Consider the following 25,684-nt stretch of genomic DNA (forward strand, 5'->3'; position numbering starts at 1 on the left):
TTGAGTAAGATTACAGCATAATGTTCTTGCTCTTCCTGGCACAAATTGGATCAGAACTCAAGTCAGGTCGTAATATGCGAAAAGTTCTGAATTGAGGGACCGAAGATAACAGATAACCACAGGGAAAATAAAATCATGTTTTGCGATGTGACGCGGAGGATGTTATAAACAAAATATATTATTTAGTATAATAATAGATAATATATTATCTTGCTAAATTGGTCGAATATGACTAATATGATGATTTATTTTTTGCTAAGAAAAATTAGCTGCCAGAGGGTCCACCTAATATTCAATTCAATATATATCACCTTAAATTTTTACAAAAGATTTTATAATATTATTTTTATATCTATGAATTTTTATGTGACACCAAATATAAATATTTAAATAAATATATATATATGTCTGATAAAAAATATGAGATACATCATCAAATTTATTAGAAACTGTTATTTATTTGATTCAAAAATCTTATCAATATTTGAATATAATAGGATAAATATCAGATATATTTTAAAATATACATAAAATATATCAGACTTTAAAAAGTAAATAAAATGTTATCAAATTGGGAAAATAGATTTTTTTGTCACCCAAGTTTTTATGTTTTTAGAAACTTGCCACTCAACTAAATTTTTTCTCCTTTTAGTCACTAATGTTAGGTTTGGATTTGTTTTTAGTCACTAACTTAGGTTCAGATATGATTATTAGCATTGTGATAATTTTTTGTAGCATCCTTAATACATAGTGATAGTATATAATATTTTGATAATATGATGTATGGTTATATCTTTATATATATCAATAATAACATAAAATGAGGCGAAATAATATTAAAATCAGGAAAAATCGTAATTAGAATTCTAGAATTTCATTAAATCAACAGTATGAATCAATGATTTCAAATAATTCATCCTCTCCATGATAAAATAAAATCTAATTGAGTGATACGATGCATCATCTTTCACTGTTAAAGTTTCAATCACCTAGTTCAGCCTAAGATCTCTCTTAAATTTATCTTCATAATTTTTAATAATTTTATCTTATTATAATTTTCAAGATAAAAATAAATAAATAGAGAGGAAAACTTGATCTTCAATGATTTATGAGATTTTCTTTTTGCGTGTAAAAATTTAAACACTAAAATACTTTTATTCGGAAGAAAAAATTAAATAATTTATGAGACTACATCTTTTGGAAACCGTAAAATGCGTGTCAAACTCTTATCACCGAAGATAAACGATCTTGGGTACATAAAAGTACTATATATAAAGATAGACATATATCAAATCATCAAAATATTACAGATTATCACTATATTTTAATAATACTACAAAGAATTAATATAATGGTAATAATCAAATCCGAACCTAACTTTAGTGGCAAAAAAAAATCCGAACCTAACATCAGTGACTAAAAGAAAAAAAATTTAGTTGAGTGGTAAATTTCTAAAAACATAATAAGTTCGATGACAAAAAAATCTATTTTCCCTATCAAATTAATATATACCATAATTCTAAAAATGCCTCAAATGTGAATCACCCCTCGGTAAGAATCATATGAAACAAACATAGCACAAGGCATTGTCACCCATTCCCCCAATTGAACAAACCCTAACCCTAATTCTCACAGTTCACCATGTCCAATCCACCCGAGAATCCCGACTCCGGTCCATTCAACCTCGGCGACTACATAACTCGGAAGGAGCTCCTGACTCGGCGCGCCCGAATGTTCCGCGAACTCGCCAACATCTACAAGGAAGAGTACTGGGCTTTAATGGAGGAGATCAAGGATAAGTACGCCGAGTTCTGCTGGGAGCACGGTAAGGCCACGATCGACGACAGCGACGAGGACGTTGAAACTGACAAGAATGCGGAGCGCGAAAATGTCGCTGTTGCTGATGGTGCTGAGAAAAAGGCGGGAAAAGCTGTGGTGGTGACGGGGTCTGGTAATCGGTGTGAGGGTTATGGATGCGAGAGGAAGGCGATGGAGCTTACACGGTATTGTTTTGATCATATTTTGCTGGATGAGAGGCAGGTGTTGTATAAGGGCTGCAAGTATTTTCTTAGGGGGTAAGGCTTCGAGTTTCGAGTTTCTTTCTTTTATGATGTTCGATTGATTGTGTTTGTTTGATGTGCATTGTTTGTTATGTTCCGTGTGTGGTATAAATTTTGATGTGAATATGATTTTGCATAATGTGATGAATTAATAGTAAGTGAAAAGTTTAGGTGGAAATAAGGAATGTGTACTTGATTGACGATAGTATTTTGTGAGGCAAGATTAGGAGGTATATATATTTTTGGTGGTCAAGTGTATAGCTTCTGGTCTTGTTACTGAACTTTTGATGCTCTGAGAATGTGATTAGATGATTAGTAGGATGTTTTTAGTTTAGTTGGGGTTCGTGAAACTAGTTAATGTTTATTTAATGGCATCTTACTCTAACTACGTCCATTTTATGTAACATTCATTCTGTTTTTTTTTGCCAAAGTTCTTCCGGAGCACTTTATAGCTACACCTATTATCTTATAATAATCTAAGTTTGTATATGTCTATGTGAAAAGAGAGCACTATCTCATATGCAAAACCCTGGCAAAGCATGGGGTTCGTGGTTTGATTTCAGAAGGCCCATGTACTTGTAAAAGTTCTGTTAAATGCTAATAAGTGAAAAGGTTTTAGCATTTTTACGACTTTTCTTGAATCACTGCTGTGAGTTCTAATCAAATAGAAATTATCAGAAATTATCAGAAACGTTACGTTAAGAAAATAAATTATTTGTTTAATTAATAAAGACAACACGATGCTGAAAACAATTTGTGTATGTTTGTTACAAAGTACCTCAACAAGTTTTTTTTAGAGAATGTTATTTGCTTTTATCACTTGCCTACATATATGTATGTTACTTCATTTTATAAATTGTGCTTTGTTCAAGTTCAAGGGAATGTAGTTGTGCTTTTCACGTATATTGCTATGTATGTTACTTCATTTTTATAAATTGTGCTTTGTTCAAGTTCAAGGGAATGTAGTTGTGCTTTTCGCGTATATTGCTATGCCCTATCTACTTCTATAAATTATGCTTTGTATATGCTATCGGAATGCCTTTGTGGTTTTATGTATATTTCTATGCCCCCTTGTCAGTTATTGACCTTTGAGTTATCTAATTTTGCAAGTGTTTTTGTGATTTCCTGTGTTTATAGGCTAGGAACGTAGAGAAATGTATTTTTTTTAATACTGGAGATTATCAAGATAGCAGATAGATTTGAGAAAATTGTAGAGAGAAATGGAGAGAAAACTTGTACGGAAAGGTTTGTTGTAGTGAGAGGAAGTAGTTAAGTAAATGGGAGAGAATGGTGGAATGATATTCCTTTTCATTAAAATCCGCGTAACAGAGTTTACAAGACTCTACAACTATTTTTATAGAATACTGACACAAACAAGTAAAAAGACCAATTTACCCTTACTATTGCTGCACAGTCATAGCTAATACTGCCAATACTGACTATAATAGTGCATTCCTGACATTCCTCCCTTCTTAAAAAGCACCATGTCCTCAAGGTTATTCTATTTGGAACTCGACTCCCCAATATCAGTGGCAGAACCTTCATGCATTCTTGAGAGGGCATCAACTATAATATTATCTCTGCCTTTTCTTTAAAGGTTTCTTTGATTGTAACCCAAAAGTTCGCTGACCCTGCAAAAGTTTACGATTTTATTCTCAGTCAGAAACTTAAGAGCCCAATGGTCAGTTTTGCTACAAAAGTGCTTGCCCATCAGATAGGGAGCCCATTTTATAACAGAGTGGCGACTGCCATGAGTTTGTTTTCTTATGTTGACAGTGCATGCTCTTTAACTTTCTGATGCACTCCTTTGATCTGAGAATTGAGATCCCATCCTCATAGACATTAATTTGAACAGTTTGACACCACAATTTCGGCACCACATTTCTACTCCTAATCACCTCACTCCTTTGCAATTCAGTAACACAAGTCTCTGCAAGCAACAAAAAGTATCTCCAATACCCCAATTCAAGCAAATTCAGTAACACAAGTCTCTGCAAGCAACAAAATTATCTCCAATACTCCAATTCAAGCAATTCACACTCAAGATGACAACAAATATCCAGTATAATACTCAGTCTTCAGTACAACACACTAACATAACCACAACATTAAAATACCTGCTGTTTTTTTGAAGTTTTCTTCAATAACTACAAAACCACACTACTTATGCACAAACAACTGAGATTGAACTAAAACAACAGAGATTCCAACCGATTCTAACAGAAACTGAACAGACCTATAAGAAAAACTGAAGAACTAGGCGCCGGGAGTGTATTAAATATATCTGCGATAACAGAGATGTTAGGCTCGCTCGACCTAGTTTTTGCTGCACAACACATAAGAAGCAGTGGCTGATCACTTTCTAATGCTCTGATACCAATTGTTCTGGAATTGACCTTTGAGTTTTCTGATTTTCCATGTGTTTTTTTGTGATTCTCAGTGTTTATAGGCTAGGGATGTAGAGAAACAAGTAAGAAACAGTGTTTACTACTAGAGATTAGCAGGGTAACATATAGATTTGAGAGAATTGTACAGAGAAATTGAGAGAACTTGTAGAGAAAGGTTTGTTATAGGGAGGTAGAGGGAGAGAGAGTGGTGGGATGATATTCTTTTTCATCAAAATCCACATAACAGAGTTTACAAGACTCCACAACTATTTTAGATTGCACACAGTTATAGCTAATAGCCTAATACTGACTATACTAGTGCATTCCTGACACCTCACCACTGTCATCACCTTGATCCCTGTTGCATGAACATACTTGCCTGTGTCTCTGTTCCATTTTGTATCAGTTATTATGTGGCCCGCAAATATAATTGTCAAGGGCATAAATTTTTGTCAGGGGACGTAAAAGAGGGACAGAAGGGACTGTGATATCTTAAAGCATCGTACTGGTAGATTATTTATTTGCAAGTTGATATTTGTTACAAGTTATACTTCATTATTTATGAATTTTGTTTGGTAGTTAGCTTGTAGGTCTCTACTTGTTTCCGATATATATCGTTATCATTAAATAGAAACTCTTTTGAAATGAGAAATTTTGTGCCTTGTAATATGTGTGTGTGTGAAATTTTTACCTTTGTGTGTGTGTGTGTGAATTTTTACCTTTGTGTGTGCGTGTTCTACAATGGTTGTTTATCTTTCCTTGTCTAGTTTCTAGCTTCCATTAATCATACTACATAAGGTGCACATCCATGGACTTTTGTGAAGATTGCTGGTGTAGGAAATATGCGCACCGTACATGTATATACAATTGGGGTCGTATGACTCATACTAATGATTCTGTATAAGTTTTCATCAGAGTTAAATTGTATGATTATATATGTATTGGCATCAAAGTACGATTCTGTATAAGTTTTCATCAGAGTTAAATTGTATGATTATATATGTATTGGCATCAAAGTACTTGCAACCATTAACTTCATTAATTGTGGTTGGTAACGTCCCAGCTCAAATTGCTTATACCTTATTATTTTCTTATCAGTTCACCGGTAGGACCAATACTTTGTAATAAGCCGATACTGAGCGCCACTGTTCCATCTCTCTGCACTGCTCATAAGCAGAGAACTGAGAAACATGTCGCCAAGGCCCTCAAGAAGGCTGGCCTTAGTAGCCATTCTGCCAGCAGGTCTGCTCCCCAGTTCCATGTCATGGTTGCAGAATTTGTCAACCAGATTCAAGCAAAAAGGCGTGCAGCTCGGGAAGTGAAGAAGGATCCCTGTGAAATGAACATGGAAGATGATACCACAGTGCACATTGACTAGGGTAGAAGATTCAGAATTGGGAAATTACGAATCTTCTACCAGTAAGGGTAACATGAAACTCTAATAATATAACTCAAGGTGCAAGTTTGCTTAGAGTGGCGTTAAGGCAAAAGTGGTCATATTGAACATATTTTTGCAGTGAAAACAAGTCATATTGAATGTTTTGTGAATCAAGAATTTGAAACTAAGCCTGTTTATATAGCCTGGAGGGACTAAGGGATTATAATGTTTACCTTTTTATATGTTCTACATAAACGTGTTAAGTTTTGTAATGGTTTTGGTTATGCTCTTGCTTAAATTTTACATTTATGCCTGTTTAGCAATTTAAAAAGCATTGAAGGGCTGCTTGTTAATCTGTGTGTAGCTCTTTTTTAATTATTTATTTGGACTATTTTATCATGTAGTTCGAATCCGTACTTGTGAGGTTTGGGATATAAATTTAATTAATGGGCACGTCATAATAATTTAGGGATGAAGATGCAACAATCAATACACGTAAACGTATGCAGAGCTATATCCAAATTTTCCAAAATAGTAGTGTGACCTTTACATCGTCGCTCTTCAGTCTTTTCATGATGCATTTTATTGTCGTATACAGGCACCTTTGATCTGGTCGATTTCACAAATTATGAAGACATGAAATATGCTGCAAGCTGCTGATCTATTTGATATGTAAGCTTAATTTATTTGCTTGAACATGGCTAGCCCGAGCTATAATGTTTTTGTGTATGAATGCAAATTAAGAAACTTAATGACACTGAGTAAAAATCCTTAGACAAAAACCTATATCCGGATAATCCTCATTCCGGTATTTGTATCTAATGTGATTTTATACTTTCCTAATATATGACTAGATTCTTAAATAGTGTCTCATTGCAGATTTCCGTAGTTTAAAAAAAAAGTGCATAGCACCTACACTTGTACCCTTGTGTTAGTTTAATATTCTGATCATTTTATATATATATGACAGACAAATATTCTAAATTTACAGGATGGTGCTCAGCCAATGGGTCAAATCAAAGTCAGCACCGTAAAAGGATAGGTTCTGTTAGGAGGTATCTATATCCAAGCTTTATTGCTTTGGCTCGTGGATACTCGAGGACACAGACCTACGGAATATATATACATATGATAGTGCACACGTAACACATGCCTTGTCGAAAAGTTATGTAGCTATCTATATATTAATTGTAAAAACCTCTAAATAAACTAATATATAGATAAGTACATAAATTAGGATATTCGAATAGGCATGTGTAGTTGATACCTCTTATTGCCAAGGGAACAGAAGAAAAAAAATTATTTCTTAGAATATTAATCGAGATCTAATATTTTGGTTTTCGGCTCTTCAATTAGACCATTGAATCCCTGTAAATGTTACTACTGCAGTTTGGCTGATCCCTAATATTTCCATACATTAGAAGTGCAATTTTCACCGCTTAGCAACTTACGTGGGTCCGGCACTGATTCTAGCAATTATAGGTCACAACTTATTTCATATTATTTGAAAGTAGAAGCCTGAAACACTTAATTATGACATTATTAAAACATAATTATTTATATAACTATATTTTTGATAGTAAATGATGAGATCCACTGAATGACATGAATAGTAAATGATCACCAACATTTTACATTTTCTGGACAATTTCTCTTTACAGCCGATCTGATTCATAAGTGTCATGGGTTACTTGTTTCAAGGTTACTTGTTTCTTATGAAAAAGCCTTTGATTTGATTGTATTCCGATTTCAGGTTAGCAAGTTTGACCGCTGTCCACCAAGAAGCCGAAGGAGGAGCCGGAGTTGGATTAGAAGCTTAAGAAGGGATGGGAGGTAAGCGGTCTGTCAATACTTTGTAAACTGTTTTGCAAAATACTTGTTTCAAGTCTTCAACTGAAATTAAACTGTTCAATTTTGCAGCAAATCTCTGGATCGGTCCGTCTCAAGGTCACCCATTAAGTCGATATCTGCATCTCCGGTCAAATTGACCAGGGCGTATCTCCTGTCAAATCAACCAGGGCAGCATCTCCTGTCAAGTCATCCAGGTCATAATTTCTTAATGATAAAATATTTTCTGCTCCTCTATTTCGTTACATTCTTATGTTTTGTCTTTTTAACGATCATATATGCAGGCCTAGGTCAAGATCCTTATCTGCGTCCCCAAATCAGGTGAACCTTCTCTCAAGTGGTTGACATGCATGTGTTTAGTCTAGTTGCTCTAGTTATCGAAATAATGAGAGCTATTGGAGTTTGAATATTGTAGTGCAAGCATTAGGAGTTCTTGTAAAGGGAAGCAGAGCTTTCTAATCTCGTTTGAATTCGTCATTCTAAATGGTATTGTAATTTTTAACTCTATAGTACTTAACCACACGTCATGCTGCCCTGCTTTAAAATTTCTACTGATGGAACAGATGTCCTAGTATTTAACCTGCAATTAAATGCATAAAGAACTTTTGGTAAGTAGGGGATTTTTCTGGTGGAGGTGGGTAGGTTGGCTTTCCGTGGAGTTAAGACCTAAAGATGATGGTTAATCAGATCATTATATGCCCAAAATAGTAGTGTGTCGACCATAGGGTGTTGGCCCATATGAAATTTCCTTTCCTGCTTTTATAATCACTACTCTGACTCTCTGAGGCAGTAATGTTACAAAAAAAGAATTTAGGCTATCTTAAAATAATGATTAGCATCAATCATCAAATATGAATTATTATTGCAATAAACAATGAATTTGTTTATTATTATTATAAATCATGTGTTCTCATGGAAGATATGGGTCCACCTCAGGTGCGATCAGGAAGTGCAAGGACAAGTACTGGGTTTTAATGGAGGACCTCAAGAATCACTATTTGTGTATTACTGGGATAACAGTAAGAGTCCTTTTCTCCAAAGACAACAGCAGGGAAGTTGATAATAATGGTAATAATGGTGACGAAATGGTGACACCTGAATTTTAGTAATCATTGTGCTGTTCAAGGATGCAAAATAAAAGCGATGGAGTTTATCTGGAATTGAAGTATGCATATTTTGAGCACTGTTTATACGGCGTTTGGCGATAAGGCGGTAAAGAAGTCCATGGCGTCCTCCTCGTCAGTCTACTTATATGGCGCGCGGTTTGGCGTCCATATGGCGTTTAAGACCGCCATGGCGCCAGGCCCAGCCCAAAAATTATAAATAAAAAGTGGCCCAATAGCCCCATACTCTTATACTCCCTCCGTCCCTCTCAATTCTTAACATTGGGGGATGGGGGCGTGACACAGACTTTAATGCTCATATAAAGTATAGTTCTGTAACTTTTTTTAAAATTTATATTTTTCCGAATAAAAGTTTGATGTTTAAATTTTTATTCAGAAAAAGAAAATCTTAGAAAAAGGTTATAGAACTATGTTTTATAAACGCATTAAAATGCGTGTCGAGCAGTGAAAAAGAAATGTTAAGAAATGAAAGGGATAGAGGGAGTATGTTATAACCTATAACCTAAATACTAAAACTGAAGTCTCCCCCATGTGATTACGACTAAAGCATTTCACCAGGTATTTAATCTTCTTCTTATTTTCTTTTCTTAGTTTTTATCTTCTTCTTCTTCACTTTCTTAATTTGCCTAATCACCTATATTTGTTAGTAATTACACAGTGCACACCACATGTTTGATAATATTCCTATGTGTATATCAAGAATGTTTAAAAATATTTACACTATTATATATATAAGTTATGCATATAATATTATGTTATACTATATATAAAATTATATATATCAAATATATCAGATTAAATATGGCGTCCGCCTAGTCCGCCATGGCGTCCTGACCCTCTACGGTTGCCGTGTCGCAATTACGCCGCATAAACATTGATTTTGAGAGATGACAAGCAGGTTTTCTTAAAGGTCACGTTGTCAGGATATAGGGTTTAGAATTGCAGAAATAAAGGTATTTTTGGTGTTTTCTGGTTTATATGCTGAGAAATAACAGATTCTAGAGAAACAGAGATTAAGAGAGAGATTTAAGCTACAGAGATAGAGAATTTAGAAAAACTTGCACACACAAAACACATAAATCTGTTATAGAGAGAGAAAGTAAACAGAGTTCTAGAGAGAGAAAGTGACGGTGGAAATTAATTCCATTTTCTGATAAAGTGTTCAACATAATTGCATTACAACTAGCTGATAGCTATTTGCACTAGTTTGATTCTGCAGTATAGTAAAAGACTATAGCATCCTTAAATGACACCCTTTTTTTAATACTAATACTTCCTTTTACTATATATACTTTAGTGCTTGCAACAGATCACTCTCCTGGCATTCTTTCTTCCTGAAAGTATCTCCATGTCCTCATGGGGATAGCACGAATCCTGGAAATTTGACTTTAAGCAGTTTTTCTTCCTCCCAGGTAGCTTCACTAACTGACCTCATGATCTTTCACAACAGTTCTATGATCCAAAACTCTTAATCAGAATTAGATCCAAGGTACCTTGCTGTGTCACTTGAGGTAATTGTGTGTGAACCTTAGCTTTGACCCGCCACTTTCTTTAAACTTCAATTGTGAGACATGAAACACAGGATGAGCTCTTGATGACTCAGTTGAAGCCAACTTGTAGGCATCATCACCTATCCTTTCCGGAACTTCATAGGGTCCAAAGAATTTGGCTGACAATTTCACATTTGGCCACTGTAACCTGTCTGTAGGGCTGGAGCCTTAAGTAAATCCCATCCCCAACCACAAACTCTCTCTCTCTCTCTGTCCTGTTAGCATCTGCATAGCTCTTCATTTTAGGTTGAGCTGCTTCTAGAATCTCCAAGTGGGTGGTCCATTGCTGCTGCTTATTGGCAAACAGGGTTTCTAAAGATAAAATGTTGGTGTGCATTCTCTCTAAGCCAGGTAAATGTCTTGGCTTTACTACTTAAATAACTTCATATGAAGAAGTCTGCAAGGTAGTGCACTATACCACCGTTCAGCTTCAGACTATCAAGGGGCCCAATTTTTTGGGACTTGGTTGGTCATACTTCTCAAATATCGCTCCAAACAATTATTTACCCCTTCTGTACAGCCATCAGATTGAGGATGATAGCCTGTACTCATACATAACGTGGTTCCAGTTATCTTGAAAAATTTCTGCTAGAACTCACTTAAAATAAGGCTGTCTTTACAGATTCTGACTATAGATCCTGGTAACCCATGCAACCTATAGATGTGATCTAGGAAGGTTTGTGCCAGGCTTTTAGCTAATATAGGGTGTTACGAATTGAAGAAAAAAGATCAGAAAATTTTCTTTCTCTTTTCTTTTACATCTTCCTATGTAGACCTGTGTATGCCATCATGCAAATTTCTGGCGACCTTGAAAGAGCTACAAGAAGTGTTCAATTTTCAACCAATGAATGTGATGCCTACTCTGTCCTGTGTCCTGTTGTGTCGACACGGGTACGCTGGCCAAAAGTGCTGTGTCGGAGTAACATTGGTTGCTTCAGTTTGTTGGTTTGTTCTCTATTTTTAGCATTACCAACAGGAACAGGGTAAACATCACTAGGCTCCACCTCATAGGTTAATCCTTAACCTTCTATTTTAGCAAACATCAGGAAATTGTGAGGCTTCTCGCACTCATGACTCTTTGACAACTTTTCATCACAGTAAGAACACAATCCTTTTTGTCTCCTCTCCACCCTTTGTGTATAGGTCAAGGGTTTAGGCTTAGAATTAAGCATGTTAATTGACTTTCTAGGAATTAGTAAGGATCCTTGACCATTGCTCGAGCCCCGAACAGTTGTGCAAGTAATACTATTTGATCTCCTGTACCAGACTTGAAGTTACTCCCGTAGCTACTGTATTTCTTTGGTTGCGGAATGATTTAGGTTTTTTGTGTATAGATAGTGTGTGTGTGAGAGAGAGAGAGAGTGTGTGTGTGTGTGTGAGAGAGAGAGAGAGAGAGAGAGGGGGGGGGGGAGAGGGAGAGGGAGGGTTATTACTTCTATGTGTGTGTGAGAGAGGGGGTGGGGGGTGGGTTTGGTGGTTCTACACTGGTTATTTATCAACGGACTTCTTTGTGCAAAGATTGTATCTATAGGATAATATGCACTACGCATGTATCTACAATTGGTGTCGTACGACTTATTCCAATGAATCTGTATAATGTCTTCACCAGAGTTAAATTGAATTTTCATGCACTACACATGTCCTCATTATTCTCTTAACGCCTACTTAGTGATTCTCTGTGTTACTCGGACTCGGGTACGGAATGTCGGATACGACACGTATCCGAGTGTCGGACTTAAGAACTTTGAGAATTGGGGACACTGTACTATTTTTGGACAAGGGTATGTGGACACGTCGTATCATACTAATAAACAAGTATGGTAAGTTAGACATCTTAACAAAAATTAACAATAAAACTCAAATTAGACATGACTTTGTAGGGGATCTTGCAAATTAGGCGTCTTCTGTACTTTAATCACATTTTTGCTTCTTTTTTCTCACATATTACTTTTGAATTGTAAGTTTGACTCATATTTACGAAATAAGTGTCGTGTCCGAGTGTCCAAGTGTCTGACACGGGTACGGCTACCTAAATATAAGAGTTGGAGTAACATAGGTTATTCTCATGTACCAGACTTGAAGTTACTCCCGTAGCTACTGTATTTCTTTGGTTGCGGAATGATTTAGGTTTTTTGTGTATAGATTGTAACACCCCACTTTTACAATAGGCTAAACAATTCTAACAAGTCTAAATTCATTTAGAAATATAATAATTTAGCAAACTAAGAAATCATAGTAAATATTAAAATCTGAAACTCCATAATAAAAACTCTAACAAAGTCTTAAAACAATATGAATATTAATCCTGAAGTCTTATTATAGCCCCTAAAGCAACTAAGTGTGGGTGTCACTCAATCACGCTCCCTGCTACCCCTGATTACCTGCGGAAAGAGAACAAACGGAGTGAGCCAATGCCCAGTACGAATATAAAAATAATGTAGGTGCAAGTGCAAGGAGTGTCAATAATCTCGAAACAATGATGTAATAAACTAGTACAAATAGTAACTCAAGTCACAATAATCGAGATAAACAATGAACTATAAATAGGACTCAATGATGAATAGATGACACAATACGGGTCTCTTACACAAAACTGTACTTGCTCAACTCCAATCACCGAGCAAATACAAAACAATGATTTCTTCTTCGGCTATCCACAAGAAGAAATAAAGAATGTATAAAACATTCCCCAAAACAATAACGATCATGATCTTCTCACGTCTCATACCCCAGAAACGTGCTCGTATGCTTAAATCACCGATACGAGTTGGTGTCTAGTTCACCTTTACTACGAACTCCATGTGAACATTGTCCGTGATTTACCCACACGGATAAGTTTAAGAGCCCAAACAATTACAAAAGTTGCCGACTCAATGAACAAAATATATACAGTGATACAATAATAAAACGAAAGGAAACAATAGGAGTCAAGGCAACAATAATTCAAATATATGGAGGCCAAGTGAAAAGAGTAGTGTACAATAACAAAAGAGATTTTAAAGATGTCATAATAATAAATATAATAAATATTTATTATTCAAGTAAAAGGAGAGAAAGAAATAGGATCCGTACCTGATATGAATACTAAACTAACTCCAAAAGATCCGCAACAAGATATGACCACTCCTTAAAAATCTAAAATCATATTTATTAACATTATTCAGCGAAAGAATTCAACGTATAATAATAATAATAATAGTAACAATTTAGTGATCACTGTGACACTAAAATATAACAGTTTGCGGACCAAGTCAACATATCAGTAACGTATACTATCATTTAGTATAGCACCAACCAACCTGCTAAGCCCATGATTATTAAACTAAATATTGTAAATTGTAAAATTAATGAATCCTTAATAAATTATTTATTACAAACACAGTAAATAACTCTAATTCTAAATTCATGAATAACCCGTAAATACTAATTAGCCAACAAAGCTACTGCTTCCGATAATCAATCCAAAATCAGAAAAACTAATATATACATAAAATTATAATACACCACATTATTAAGTATTTCTAAAAGAATTACTTTTAATGATATTCATAATGAAAATAAAATAAAATGAGTTAAGAATCTAGTATATCATTAATGTAGAATAACATAGCACGTGTTTGTCAAAACTAAATTCATTTAAAAAAGACATAAAAGAATTATTTAAACTAACATGAATAGTGTAACATGTGAACTACTATTCTCAGCTTGTTCCTGCTAGACATTAACGACATCATTGTACATATTCACGGTGTAAGACTTATATGCAGAAATACGAGTTAAAATAAAATTAGAAGTACCAGTGTAATTACTATGACGCATAGTTCAATGTATTCCATAAAATAAACTTTGAAAAAAAACAAACTCTATTTCGTCCAATGAAATATCATCCTTACAATAAATATAAATATAAATTATCTTTAAGATATAAATAAATATAAATAGAAAAATATTTCTCTAATTAAGCTAATTACAATAAAAACATTTGCAATTAACACTAATAAATATAAGAACAACAACTAATCATATCGCCATAATATTATAAACATTTAAATTACAAATACATGGCAGAACACATTGGGTAATCGCAAAACTAATAAAATAAGCAATTTAGAGGAACATATTCTCATACCAAAACTAATATTTAAATCAAAATTAAATCTATACAATTCATTATGCAATGAAAGAGAATAACGAAAGCATGATCTTACATTGATTTAAACTCAAACTAGTACGTGAGGTTGTGCAAATGGACGCTGAGAGCTAACAGGCTCCTGCTCACGCAAAGTTTATAAATCATTATATTAATATAGATATCTAACAACTGAAAATACAACTATAGATTACTGAATTCACGCACTACCTCGAGACTCTGCTTCCTGTACACTTTTGTGGCTATACGAGGTACTATATTTATAAATAGAATAGGATAACTATTACTAATTTGAATGTAGTTGTCGTAGATATCTGTTAAACCAAATATCTTATCTATATTATTATCTTCCTATTGTCCAGGTAGAAACTCCTGACGCCTTTCTAGTCGGATGCCATTAAAAATGACTAAATAAAATATCACTAATAATTTATATAATCATATAATAAATATTTTATATTACTAACATAGAGAATATTGGGATATTATATAGATAGTGTGTGTGTGTGTGTGTGTGAGAGAGAGAGAGAGAGAGAGAGGGGAGGAGGGGGGGGGGGGGGGGGGAGAAGGAGGGTTATTACTTCTATGTGTGTGTGAGAGAGGGGGGTGGGGGGTGGGTTTGGTGGTTCTACATTGGTTATTTATCAACGGACTTCTTTGTGCAAAGATTGTATCTATAGGATAATATGTACTACGCATGTATCTACAATTGGTGTCGTACGACTTATTCCAATGAATCTGTATAATGTCTTCACCAGAGTTAAATTGAATTTTTATGCACTACACATGTCCTCATTATTCTCTTAACGCCTACTTAGTTATTCTCTGTGTTACTCGGACTCGGGTACGGAGTGTCGGACACGACACGTATCCGAGTGTCGGACTTAAGAACTTTGAGAATTGGGGACACGGGGACACTGTACTATTTTTGGACAAGGGTATGGGGACACGTCGTATTATACTAATAAACAAGTATGGTAAGTTAGACATCTTAACAAAAATTAACAATAAAACTCAAATTAGACATGACTTTGTAGGGGATCTTGCAAATTAGGCGTCTTCTGTACTTTAATCACATTTTTGCTTCTTTTTTCTCACATATTACTTTTGAATTGTAAGTTTGACTCATATTTACGAAAGAAGTGTCGTGTCCGAGTGTCCAAGTGTTTGACACGGGTAAATAGAAGAGTCGGAGTAACATAGGTTATTCTCTTGACGCCTACGGAGCAGTTCACAGGCAGGACCGTTACTTTGCAATAAGCCTATACTGAGAGCTGCTGTTCCATTTCTCTGCACTCATATGCAGAACTCTGAGAAACATGTCGACCTGGCCCTGAAGAAGGCTGGCCTTAGTGGCCATTTCACCGTTACTTAGCAATAAGCCAATACTGAGAGCCTCTGTTTCATCTCTCTGCACTCATATGCAGAAAGCCGAGAAGCATGTCGTCCTGGCCCTGAGAAGGCTGGCCTTAGTGGCCATTCTACCAGCAAAGTTTATGCACCAGTTCCATTAGTTGGAGAATACTAAACCAGATTCGAGCAAAAGAGAAGAGCAGCTCAGGAAGTGAAAGAGGATCCCTCTGAAGTGAACAAGGAAAGTAGGGTAGAAGATTCGGTATAGGTAAGTATGAATTTAGGGTAATATGAAATTCTGATATTGTACAGGTGAACTAAAACAGATAGTTCATGTCAATATTTCTATTTTTGAATGCATTTGTATGAATATTTCAGTAAATAATTGTGCTGAGATTATTAAGAATATCATGTCACCGAGTTGAATGTTTTGAGATATGTCAAGTTCCATGCAACTCTGCACGCCTGTATGTTATCTGTATAAATTAACATTCATGTGTTTAAATAATTTTTTTTTTGACAAATATGGCTTATAGCCTTACAAGTGAGTATAATAAATTTAAACCTGTTTCTATATTTGTAACTATTTAAGTAGCATGATGTTCTTGTTCTCCTTTGCGTGAATTGGATTATCAGAACTCGAACTCTGTTATTACCCCCCTTCATGATATTCACAGCGGAGTGTATTTCAAATGCAGTTGACGGTTTCTTTGACTCCGCTCATGGTTGCAATGCAGTCTCCGGGACATGAAACTAGGCTTTTAGAGGTAACGCTGATAGATCAACCTGAAGTTTTGTTTCCAAATTTAGCTGAGTGGAATATACTCTTATATGCAAAATATCTGTTCTAAAACTTCTCGGGTGAGTGAAAGTTGACTGGAGTGTCGCGGAACAACATAGGATAAACACACCACTTGGGCTGTCCATTCACACTCTTACTGTTACTAGTTGTACTTGAATATATGATAATTGGTTAAATGTGCAGCAATGCTGTGCCTAGAACTCCCTGTTACTAGTTGTACTTGAATATATGATAATTGGTCAAATGTGCAGCAATGCTGTGCCTAGAACTCCACAAGGACCCATATGAGGGGCATCTTGGCATGCATGATGCAACCCAACTTATCAACTAGTGGACATAACCTGTACAAAGTAAATTGGTCATGTATGATCAACTTTTAAAGACCTCAGCGGTCAAAAGTTTGATTTGAATTCACATACATCCTGCTCTCTTCTGCAAGGTTTTGCTTTCCAAGGATTCTTGCTTAAAGGTCTCTTTTTATGAATAGGCTGAGCAACCTCGTGGCCTTCATTTGGGCATGAAGCGAGCCATCATCGGCTTGGAGGAGTCTGCTATACCACCCCAAAGTGATTTTGGGTGTTGGTCCCATTATTATAATTTCAAATAATAATATTTCAAATATCACGTTCGGAAAATATGGTCTCAAATATCACTTCACAACATTACATCATTTGATGCTATACTTTTTTTTTTTTTTTGACAGGATCATGTGATGTTATACTTCTTATTGAAAACGCTACAGTGTAGCGTTTGCCTTTTTTTATTTTTAGCTCAAGTTCACAGGAGAACTCTAACGTGAAATTATGTAACGTTATTTTATCTAATGAAACTCAAACCCATATAATATATGACTTAAATGCTACATCGTGTAGTGTTTCATTAGCATTAAATTACCGCTACATGATGTAGTGTTTTATTGTGAATCAAGAGACATATTTTCCGAGTGTGATATTTTAGACATTTTTACCCTTAAAATTTGGGTGAGATTTAGGCAATTTCTCAGGGATGCTACTGTCCAAAACATTTGATGGTCCTTTGAAAACTCTGTTATCAAATCAAACGGCAAAAGAAGATGCAGTGTATATTCATAAGCACGATTCACAAGCATCTCGAACACTTTCACTAATCCATGAACTCCCTTTTCTTTTAGGCTTAAAGTCTTAAAACCTGACCCAGTTTTGAAAAGAGCCTATTCTCCCAGATTCTCCATGTCTTCCTCACTTTGAATTTCTTTTCTACACAGCTCGATAAAATCAAGTTCAGAGCTTGATATCATGATGTCTAACAAAGATATACTTTTCAAGATTGACCTCGCTTTAGGATATCATATTATAAAAAAAATTATCAGAGTCTACAACTTGCTGAAAAATGAAAAGTTTAAAGGGGTAACTTAGTTTCTTACTTGGATCCTTCAGTTTCAATGGCCATATTCATGGTTGATCAACTTTCATGGTGTAACATGTCCAAGATTATACTATTGTGTCGGATATTCCGACCTCGACTACTCTGTACCGGATTCCGGGTAACATAGCATATAGGTGACTTTTGTAAGAAGATATATAATGAAATACTAAACCATCATCTCTGCCAAACCTTCACTTCTATCACTAGCAAAAGCCTATTAGCACTTTGAAAAGCCTAAACTTTTCTTTCAGTTTTTAAAAGGGAACTTATCTAATTTTGGCTGATAGAGTTACCCCATAGCCCTCTTTAATCAAATCATGATCCTATCTGGTCTGTTAAAGATACAAACATGTAAAACTTTGCATTTATAGTATGCTATTGGATATTCATGATCATGATTCATGAATGTCCTACACAGTGTCGTAATAGTGGCTTCTGATTCTACTTAATTCTCTGAAGAAATGATCTCCTCCTCATCGTGCCTGAAAACTCGACAGAGGTGACTCGTCAACTACTTCAGATTCGCTAAAACATCACGTTTATCTAGTGTGCACATGGGCCTTGGACGTGTTCGGCCTCCTCCATCCCAGTAGGGAGTCATGGACTTAGACGGGCAATTTGATACACGACACACGGATTTCAATTTTTGGTCCACGATATAAATATACTTTTAAATAGATAAATATATTTTTAAGTAAAATATAGATATATATAATACAAATATTTACACAATTGTACGTAAATATAAAGATTTAATGTATACTTCATAAAATAATACATAAAAAATGTATTATTAAATATATTTTAATTAAATATTATTATATTTATATTTTATGTACACAAAAATTATAAGAAAAGTACATGACATGTTTCGAAACGGATATAAGTTTGAGATTAGGTACATGGGTCGGACGCGGATTTAGCTTCAAGTATACGAAACTATACGTTGACAAACAAAAGGAGGGGAAGTGGAGAAAAACCTAAGTGGTTTAAGTGGCTAGTTTCTGAACATTCACCATCAATATCGCGAAGAAGGCATGAACCATGAATAGGTAAATTCTTTTGTGGCATTACAAGCACTGTAAATAGATAGAAAGGCACTATCTTAGTCCTAGCTCGTGAAAGGGGTGAATATGGACAATGCTTTGTGTAGCATTAGAAGGCAAACACTACTAGAATTATACTTTTGGTAAAGTCACATAAAACTTAAACACAACACCAAAATGCAACTCACGCAGAGATAACTAAAACGTGTAACGGGCTGGCTAACTTGTGCCCTCAAGGCATGTTAAAGTGTATTTAATACCTTGGTTGTTGTGGACAGCTGATATGAATGAATGATAGTACTTATACACTTTAACCTCTGCCCCAGGGCAAAGGTTAGCCGGCCCGAATATGTAATTGTGATAAAAGTTATACTAGCAGTTAAAAAATAACATGTCTAGAGTTCCAAAGTCCATGCAATTATGAACTTTTCTACTTGCTTTTCATAAAGTTTGAGCATGACCATAATGTTCCCTGGCTACTTGTCGAGCTCTGATCTTTATCTGTATGATTACGACTCATTCTCAATACAGAACATTGCTGCTGCTCGGATAATCAAACGGTTAGGACTGATAAACTGATTAAGTTGCTTGTAATCACACCACAGAAGATGCAAGTAAAGTTTAAATGTCAAGTGAGTATCTTCTGATAGACACTTCCCAGAAAGCTATTACAGCAACTCCTAGTCAAAAGGCAAGTAAAATTATTGCTACTTTATGTATCTCAGGGTTCCTTTTCTTATATAAACCTCATCACCTCCATTTTCTTAACATCATAGGCATTTCCCTCTCATCTTTCCGTTCACCAGCCGATGTCTGGGAACCACGAAATCTCTCCACAACATTGCGCTAAGAAAGGTTTGAGCATCCACAAGCGCTACAAGAAGCTACTATACGCTCTATTTACCTCTATCTTTTCAATTTTATCCATCATCTTCATTATATATTTTCTCCTACATCCCTCCAAGCCCGAGTTCTCCCTCAAAGAAGTCGATATCTACCAACTCAACCTTTTTACACATCCTCAGCTTGTCAACTCCTCTATTCAGTTCACCTTGCTTTCTAACAATCCTAACCAGAAAGTTGGCATTTACTACGACAAACTAGTGGTTTATGCGTCTTACAAGAAACAGCAAATTACGGATTATACATCACTTGAACCATTCTACCAAGATCACGATGAGAGTAACCTCTTGACAGCTTCCGTCACAGGAAATGGAGTGCCTGTGACTACCTCATTCGGTCATGAAGTGCTACGTGACACAACCGCTGGGAAGGTTGTCCTGAATATTAAGGTAAATGGCTGGCTGCGATGGAAGGTGCGTAGTTGGGTTTCAGGAAAGTACAGATTAAATGTTAACTGTGTTGCTATTATGCCTTTGGGACCTTCCATTCCATCAGGCCCTCTCAGTTCAAGGCAAGGGACTCAGTGTTCTACTACAATGTGATGGTTTTCTATCCAGAATCTCTAATTCATATATTTTGCCTCCTAGTAAAAAACTGAAAGTTGCCATATGATACGCATCTAACCATCCACATATTCTACTTCTGAAGGGGACTTACCCAGTATGTTTGGTTTGATTTGGTCCATCGGGTACATTATAAGTACCACATTTTACGGTGTAATATCGAGTGGTAAGATATTGAAGATGACTTTGAGTTTTACCTTTCCAAATCTCAGGGCTGTCAAAAATACTAGTGAAATATTGGCTAAGAGGGGGAGGATGATAGAAAAAATCCCAAGGAAAAGGGGAAATGAAAGGAGGGGGCTCACTCTTTTGACAGGGAATCTTCATTTCCATTTTCCCCTTTATTATTGTAAAGTGCTAATGCAACTCTTGTCTGTAATGGTATATTTGTATACTAGTATATTCTACATAAGTTTGCTGGTTACTTACCGGTGATACCGGGCTTAAGCAACCCCGACTCTTACATTGTTTTCTTATTTACACTATAATTTAAAATTTTTAAATTTAAGCCTCTTTCTAAAATTTTATGTTTACAGTGTTTTTCGTACTTTATGTTGAAGGCTAATGGAGTAATGGAAGTAACTATCAACAAGAACAAGAAGTGCTTTATACACAACCTTCTAATGATCTTACCCAAATGGCACTATTCAAAGACAACCTTTCTCTCTCACTTATCAACTTCAACATCTACATTGGAGTCTAACTGAAAAAGATTATGTATTTTCATCACTGAAAAAGGTTATGTATTTTATCACAGAAGCAGCAAAAGTTTTCATATCTTCTTATGTTTTTGTGCCAGACTGCCAGTGGCCTTTTAATCAATCATCTAATTATTAAACAGGGACAAACATAAGAAGACGGAAATTCAGGAACCATCCTTGTCTATGGTCATGACCACGAAAATCTTATCAGGACTCCGATTGAACCAAAGAGTTTTGTCTCGATGATGACATCTTTAAGAGATAAGAGGAATCAAGTTTTTCAAATTCTTAGCTATGTAACATAATAACAGTCACACAGAAAAGACCAGCACACGTTACAGAAATGGTGCAAACTAGCACCATGCTTCTGTAACTTCACTAAGCAACGTGTGTGCTCTTAAGAGACTGGGTCGTTTTACTATGACTTCCACTATTTGCATACCTTGACCCGCTACAGGATGATACTCGATAGTATTAGACTAAGACATTATTCAGGTGTTGACAGTGTATTACAGTGGAGGTAAGCGCAAGTGCAGAACATCTTCGTTTTCTACACAGGGAACACAGAACATGGCGACGGAAAGGAATTAAAATACTTTCTACTGTAAGCATGAGACTACAAAAACATAGATGCCCTTTTAAGGCGCAACCATACGATGCTTGTATATATAACCTAAAAATTGGGCAGAATTTTCATCAGTTGTTACTGGTATCCTTTGCGTGATAAAATTATGATATATTTATTATCCACCATGGTAATGAGAAAATACAGATTGCAACACCACAAAATATTTACAAGTAAAATATTAGTTTAGAAGGCCTTTTCATCTAGACATATCCCTGCTTTCTAATTGATACTACCTTATATATCTTGCTATCTTGGCATCTCTTAGACTCTTATGCTAGGAAAACCATTTACCCCAACTTGCAAATTAACTAATGAACTGGACCTAAGGATGGCAATTCAATTTCCAGAATGGGTCGGGTCGTCTTATCCAATCCAGTTTTCGGGTCTTATGCAATCCATTTTTCGGGTTAATCCGAACCCGATCTGAACCCTTAACGGGTTGAAAATATATTAAAAAAGTATAAATGATAATTTAATGAGATTATTAATGGATAAATTTGTTTGAATAATATATAAATATATGACAAATACATTAATTTATACATAAAATATTATATAAATTATAATAGGACAACCAGAACCTGGCCCAAAATTTTCACGTAAAAATTAGGGTCAGTGACCGGAACCCGACCTGAAATATAAAAAACCCAACCCTAATTTATACTTTTTTCAAATCGGGTTTATGTTAAGTTTCGGGTCATGTCGGATTTTGCCAGAGCCTTTTATGTTAGTGACCGTCTATCTTCATGGTAAAGATGAAAGTAGTCTGCATATGTTTCTCCATATCTTTAATTGTGAGCAGATTTAAGGATTACACAAATTAAGCAAGGATATAAGATCATTACATCAAAGTCACCTGTGAAGACATAGAGTAGAAGGCTTTGAAGAGCATTTACATATTCTAAAGCAAAATAAGAAATCTCTGACAAAATCCTGCAAAAAATAAAATTAATCGAAATAGTAATTGTGGCATGAAGGAACAACGAATACATGTAATGTGAACCAAGTCAGTATCTAATTCATAATTACAGCAACATGGAAGCAAGATACAAGCAGTGAGAAAATGCCAGTTCATGAGATATTTTATGACCACGTGGCCAGTGAACGCCGTCAATATGAAACACCCTTTTTATTCTCTGCAATATTAAACAAAATCCACCCCTGCATCTGACTGAAGATACATCATTACAAGTAAGGAGGTGAAAAATGCTTCACAGGTCCTTGAAATCAAACATATTAGCTTACAAAAACTCAATCACCCATATAGTAGTTACATTTACTCATTACAGCTTCATTACTGCTCCACGAAGTTATTAAATAGGCATCATATACTCTTAACAGAACAGTGCTGCAGATTTTTTGTATTACTTATTCTGTTCTGGTACTTTTCTTCGATAAGGTAGGGGGAGACATTTAAAGTTTTTGAGATTCTGCATATAATTACTCAGATAACCAGAAGGGAGTACTCCAATTCTTGCCTAGGGAACAATGGTTTGAACATGGTATATTGTACATTAACAGCCATTGTTGATCAATCTAAACGGAATTATGTCATATGCAACATCAGCTACATAGGATTCTCTGCAACCAAATGTACATCACATTATATTTGACTTGTCCAGAGTCCAGGTCCAGAGTCCAGATACAATTTAATTTCATTAGCTAGCATAAATATTGTGCTCATAGTCGACTTCACAATTAAAACATAATATGAGCCAAGTATACTAATAACATGATCATAACTTGCTAAAAAGATCAAACCTTTTATAAGGATAAATAAACAACGAACTTCTCATTAGATATAAGTCAATATCAAGAAGGGTGTCATTCCACAATATGACATCCACATTTGCTGTATGTATGAATATAAGCATTTTTGTTATAGACAAACTAACTAAAAAGTGCAAACAATATAAAACAACCAACTTCACACTATAGAACCCTAAAAAAAAATAACAAGGGTTAAAAGAACTCATACTAAACTGAATCATAGTCCATCCATTTCCAATAATGCTTTTTACACGAAACCGCGCCATCCGCAATCTTCTTCTCATCCGAATCCTCATACTCTTCCCCTTCTTCCGTACAAAACTCCCCTTCCGGCAAACCATCCACAAAAGCATCCACCGTATGCAAAACATAACAAGCAGGCAATCCGGGATACGAAACCGACACCCTCTCCTCTACTTTCTTAGTATACGAATTCGGAACAATCCTCACAACCTCACCTACATTCTCCCCTCCAATTAACGAACCAAGCTCTTCTTTCACCGCCCGAAAAACAGCCGAATCAACACTCTCCCCAGGCTTCATTTTCTCCGATAAAGGCCTAGACCGATACCTAACACTCCCATCCGACAATTCCTGATGAGACTCAACCAAAACCCGATTCTCACCCCCAATAATCCTCACAATCACAACCTCCAACGTCCTCACCGGAGGCACCGAATCATCCAAACAAGTCTCCCCTTCCGAAATCTCCAGCCACAAATTATGCACATTCTTGGTCCCCGCCTTGACCCCCCACAAACAAAACTTCTCCTCAGGCAACCTCGGGCTCAGCCAGTCCGAAAGCGCCTGAGGGCTCGGAAAGTTATGTTTTTTAGGAAGCTTGCTCGTTGCAGACATAACCGAAATCGGCAAGAATCTACGAGGGTTTAGCGGAAAAGAAATTGTGGGTGTGAATCTTTGGAAGAAAACCGAGGAGGGTTTGGGAGACGAAGAAATAAGAATGAAGAGCGAAAAAGTCGCGAAGATGATATCGGAGAAAGACTGAGATGGTGGCGACACGGTGGGCTTGTGGTTAAATTGAGGTGGTTTTGGTGGAGGAGACATATTAGGGGATGATAAAATGAGGTGTGTGCATATTTTTGAGGGTGGATAAGAGGGGGATTATGAGGAATAAGTGGTGGAAATGGTAGGGTTGTTTGGGATCAGATGTTGTTGATTTGAGTTTTGAGTTTGAGTTTGGATTTTTGATAAGGATTTGACTAGTTTGGATGATTTTGTGTGATGTTTGTTGGGGGTGTGTGTTTTGGTTTTGATAAAGTTGGGGGAGAATTTAGATGTGGGAAATTGAGGTCAAGATTATTTGGGAAGGTTTTAATTTGAAACAGTATTTTACTGAAGCCAGGCTAATTCACCTTGTACTCCGTGTGTCTCCAGGCTGTTTATCTAGGAACGGGTCTGAAGCTTATTTTAATAATTCTATAAAATACAATGACTCTGTTTGGAAGCCAGAAGTTTGGGGCAAAATTAGAGGTTTGAGGTGTTTTAGATGTTTGACCACTAAAATAAACTAATATTAGTGTTTGGTAGTTAACAGATTGAAATAGAGGTTTGGATCCAAAAAGCTAATTTTAAAAAAGCTACTTTGAGGAGTTTTTTGATTAGCGGTTTTGGTATGTGTCAGAAAAAACTAATCAATCAGCTATTTACCAAATAATTTTACGAGAAACAGCTAATTCAATCCGCTAGTCAAAAAATCTAATTCAATTAGTTAGTCAAAACAGTTAATTCGATCCGCTAACAGCTAACCGCTAATTCCCAAACAGAGCCAATAATTTTATGATAGTTTATTATTTTTTTTTGAATAAAACTTTGATAATTCAATATTTGTTTATAAATTTTAAAATTATATATATATATTTGCTAATTTAAAACTAATATAAGCATTTTGAATTAAATCATGAATGAGACACGGATGAGTATATTATTAATCTTTGACTTTTTGCGTTTACCAAGTATTAATGTTATTGGCTGTTTCTTGTTTATTGTTAATCTTGAC

The 25,684-nt window shown here is 35.5% G+C and overlaps 3 protein-coding genes across 17 annotated transcripts; 2 read left to right on the forward strand and 1 right to left on the reverse strand.

Moving 5' to 3' along the window:
• Window positions 1–1,542: 1,542 nt before the first annotated feature.
• LOC108211132 (uncharacterized) lies at window positions 1,543–17,514 on the forward strand. 15 transcript variants are annotated; one of them, XM_064090769.1, is made up of 10 exons: window positions 1,544–2,075; window positions 5,546–5,872; window positions 6,424–6,497; window positions 7,579–7,658; window positions 7,746–7,870; window positions 7,958–7,994; window positions 8,610–9,355; window positions 15,728–16,118; window positions 16,549–16,617; window positions 17,140–17,514. In XM_064090769.1, exons 1-2 carry the CDS (start codon window positions 1,642–1,644, stop codon window positions 5,823–5,825), a joined length of 714 nt encoding a protein of 237 aa, XP_063946839.1. In that variant the 5' UTR covers window positions 1,544–1,641; the 3' UTR covers window positions 5,826–5,872; window positions 6,424–6,497; window positions 7,579–7,658; window positions 7,746–7,870; window positions 7,958–7,994; window positions 8,610–9,355; window positions 15,728–16,118; window positions 16,549–16,617; window positions 17,140–17,514. The 15 variants fall into 15 exon arrangements, with proteins under 15 accessions (XP_063946849.1, XP_063946839.1, XP_063946846.1 ...); XM_064090776.1 differs by lacking the exons at window positions 16,549–16,617; window positions 17,140–17,514 and adding an exon at window positions 8,089–8,159 and having other exon boundaries at window positions 8,610–8,692; window positions 8,800–9,355; window positions 15,728–16,288; XM_064090768.1 differs by lacking the exon at window positions 17,140–17,514 and having other exon boundaries at window positions 16,549–17,070.
• Window positions 17,515–19,559: 2,045 nt separating this feature from the next.
• LOC108214398 (NDR1/HIN1-like protein 26) lies at window positions 19,560–20,764 on the forward strand. The gene has a single exon (XM_064090610.1). It carries the CDS (start codon window positions 19,912–19,914, stop codon window positions 20,545–20,547), a length of 636 nt encoding a protein of 211 aa, XP_063946680.1. The 5' UTR covers window positions 19,560–19,911; the 3' UTR covers window positions 20,548–20,764.
• A 2,906-nt stretch (window positions 20,765–23,670) lies between these two features.
• LOC108210832 (uncharacterized) lies at window positions 23,671–25,038 on the reverse strand. The gene has a single exon (XM_017382253.2). The coding sequence runs from the start codon at window positions 24,730–24,732 to the stop codon at window positions 23,875–23,877; it is 858 nt and encodes a 285-aa protein (XP_017237742.1). The 5' UTR covers window positions 24,733–25,038; the 3' UTR covers window positions 23,671–23,874.
• Between the last annotated feature and the right edge of the window lie 646 nt (window positions 25,039–25,684).

Source organism: Daucus carota, chromosome 3 (assembly GCF_001625215.2).
Source record: "Daucus carota subsp. sativus chromosome 3, DH1 v3.0, whole genome shotgun sequence".
Taxonomy (NCBI): domain Eukaryota; kingdom Viridiplantae; phylum Streptophyta; class Magnoliopsida; order Apiales; family Apiaceae; genus Daucus; species Daucus carota.

What these genes read in the sequence shown, in the direction of transcription:
- LOC108214398 (XM_064090610.1), top strand. Translation starts at nt 19,912, where the DNA reads ATGTCTGGGAACCACGAAATCTCTCCACAACATTGCGCTAAGAAAGGT.
- LOC108210832 (XM_017382253.2), bottom strand. Translation starts at nt 24,732, where the DNA reads ATGTCTCCTCCACCAAAACCACCTCAATTTAACCACAAGCCCACCGTG.
- LOC108211132 (XM_064090769.1), top strand. Translation starts at nt 1,642, where the DNA reads ATGTCCAATCCACCCGAGAATCCCGACTCCGGTCCATTCAACCTCGGC. An exon ending in TGCAAGTATTTTCTTAGGGG is followed by an intron (nt 2,076 to 5,545) that starts GTAAGGCTTCGA and finishes TTTTCTTATCAG; the next exon opens with TTCACCGGTAGGACCAATAC.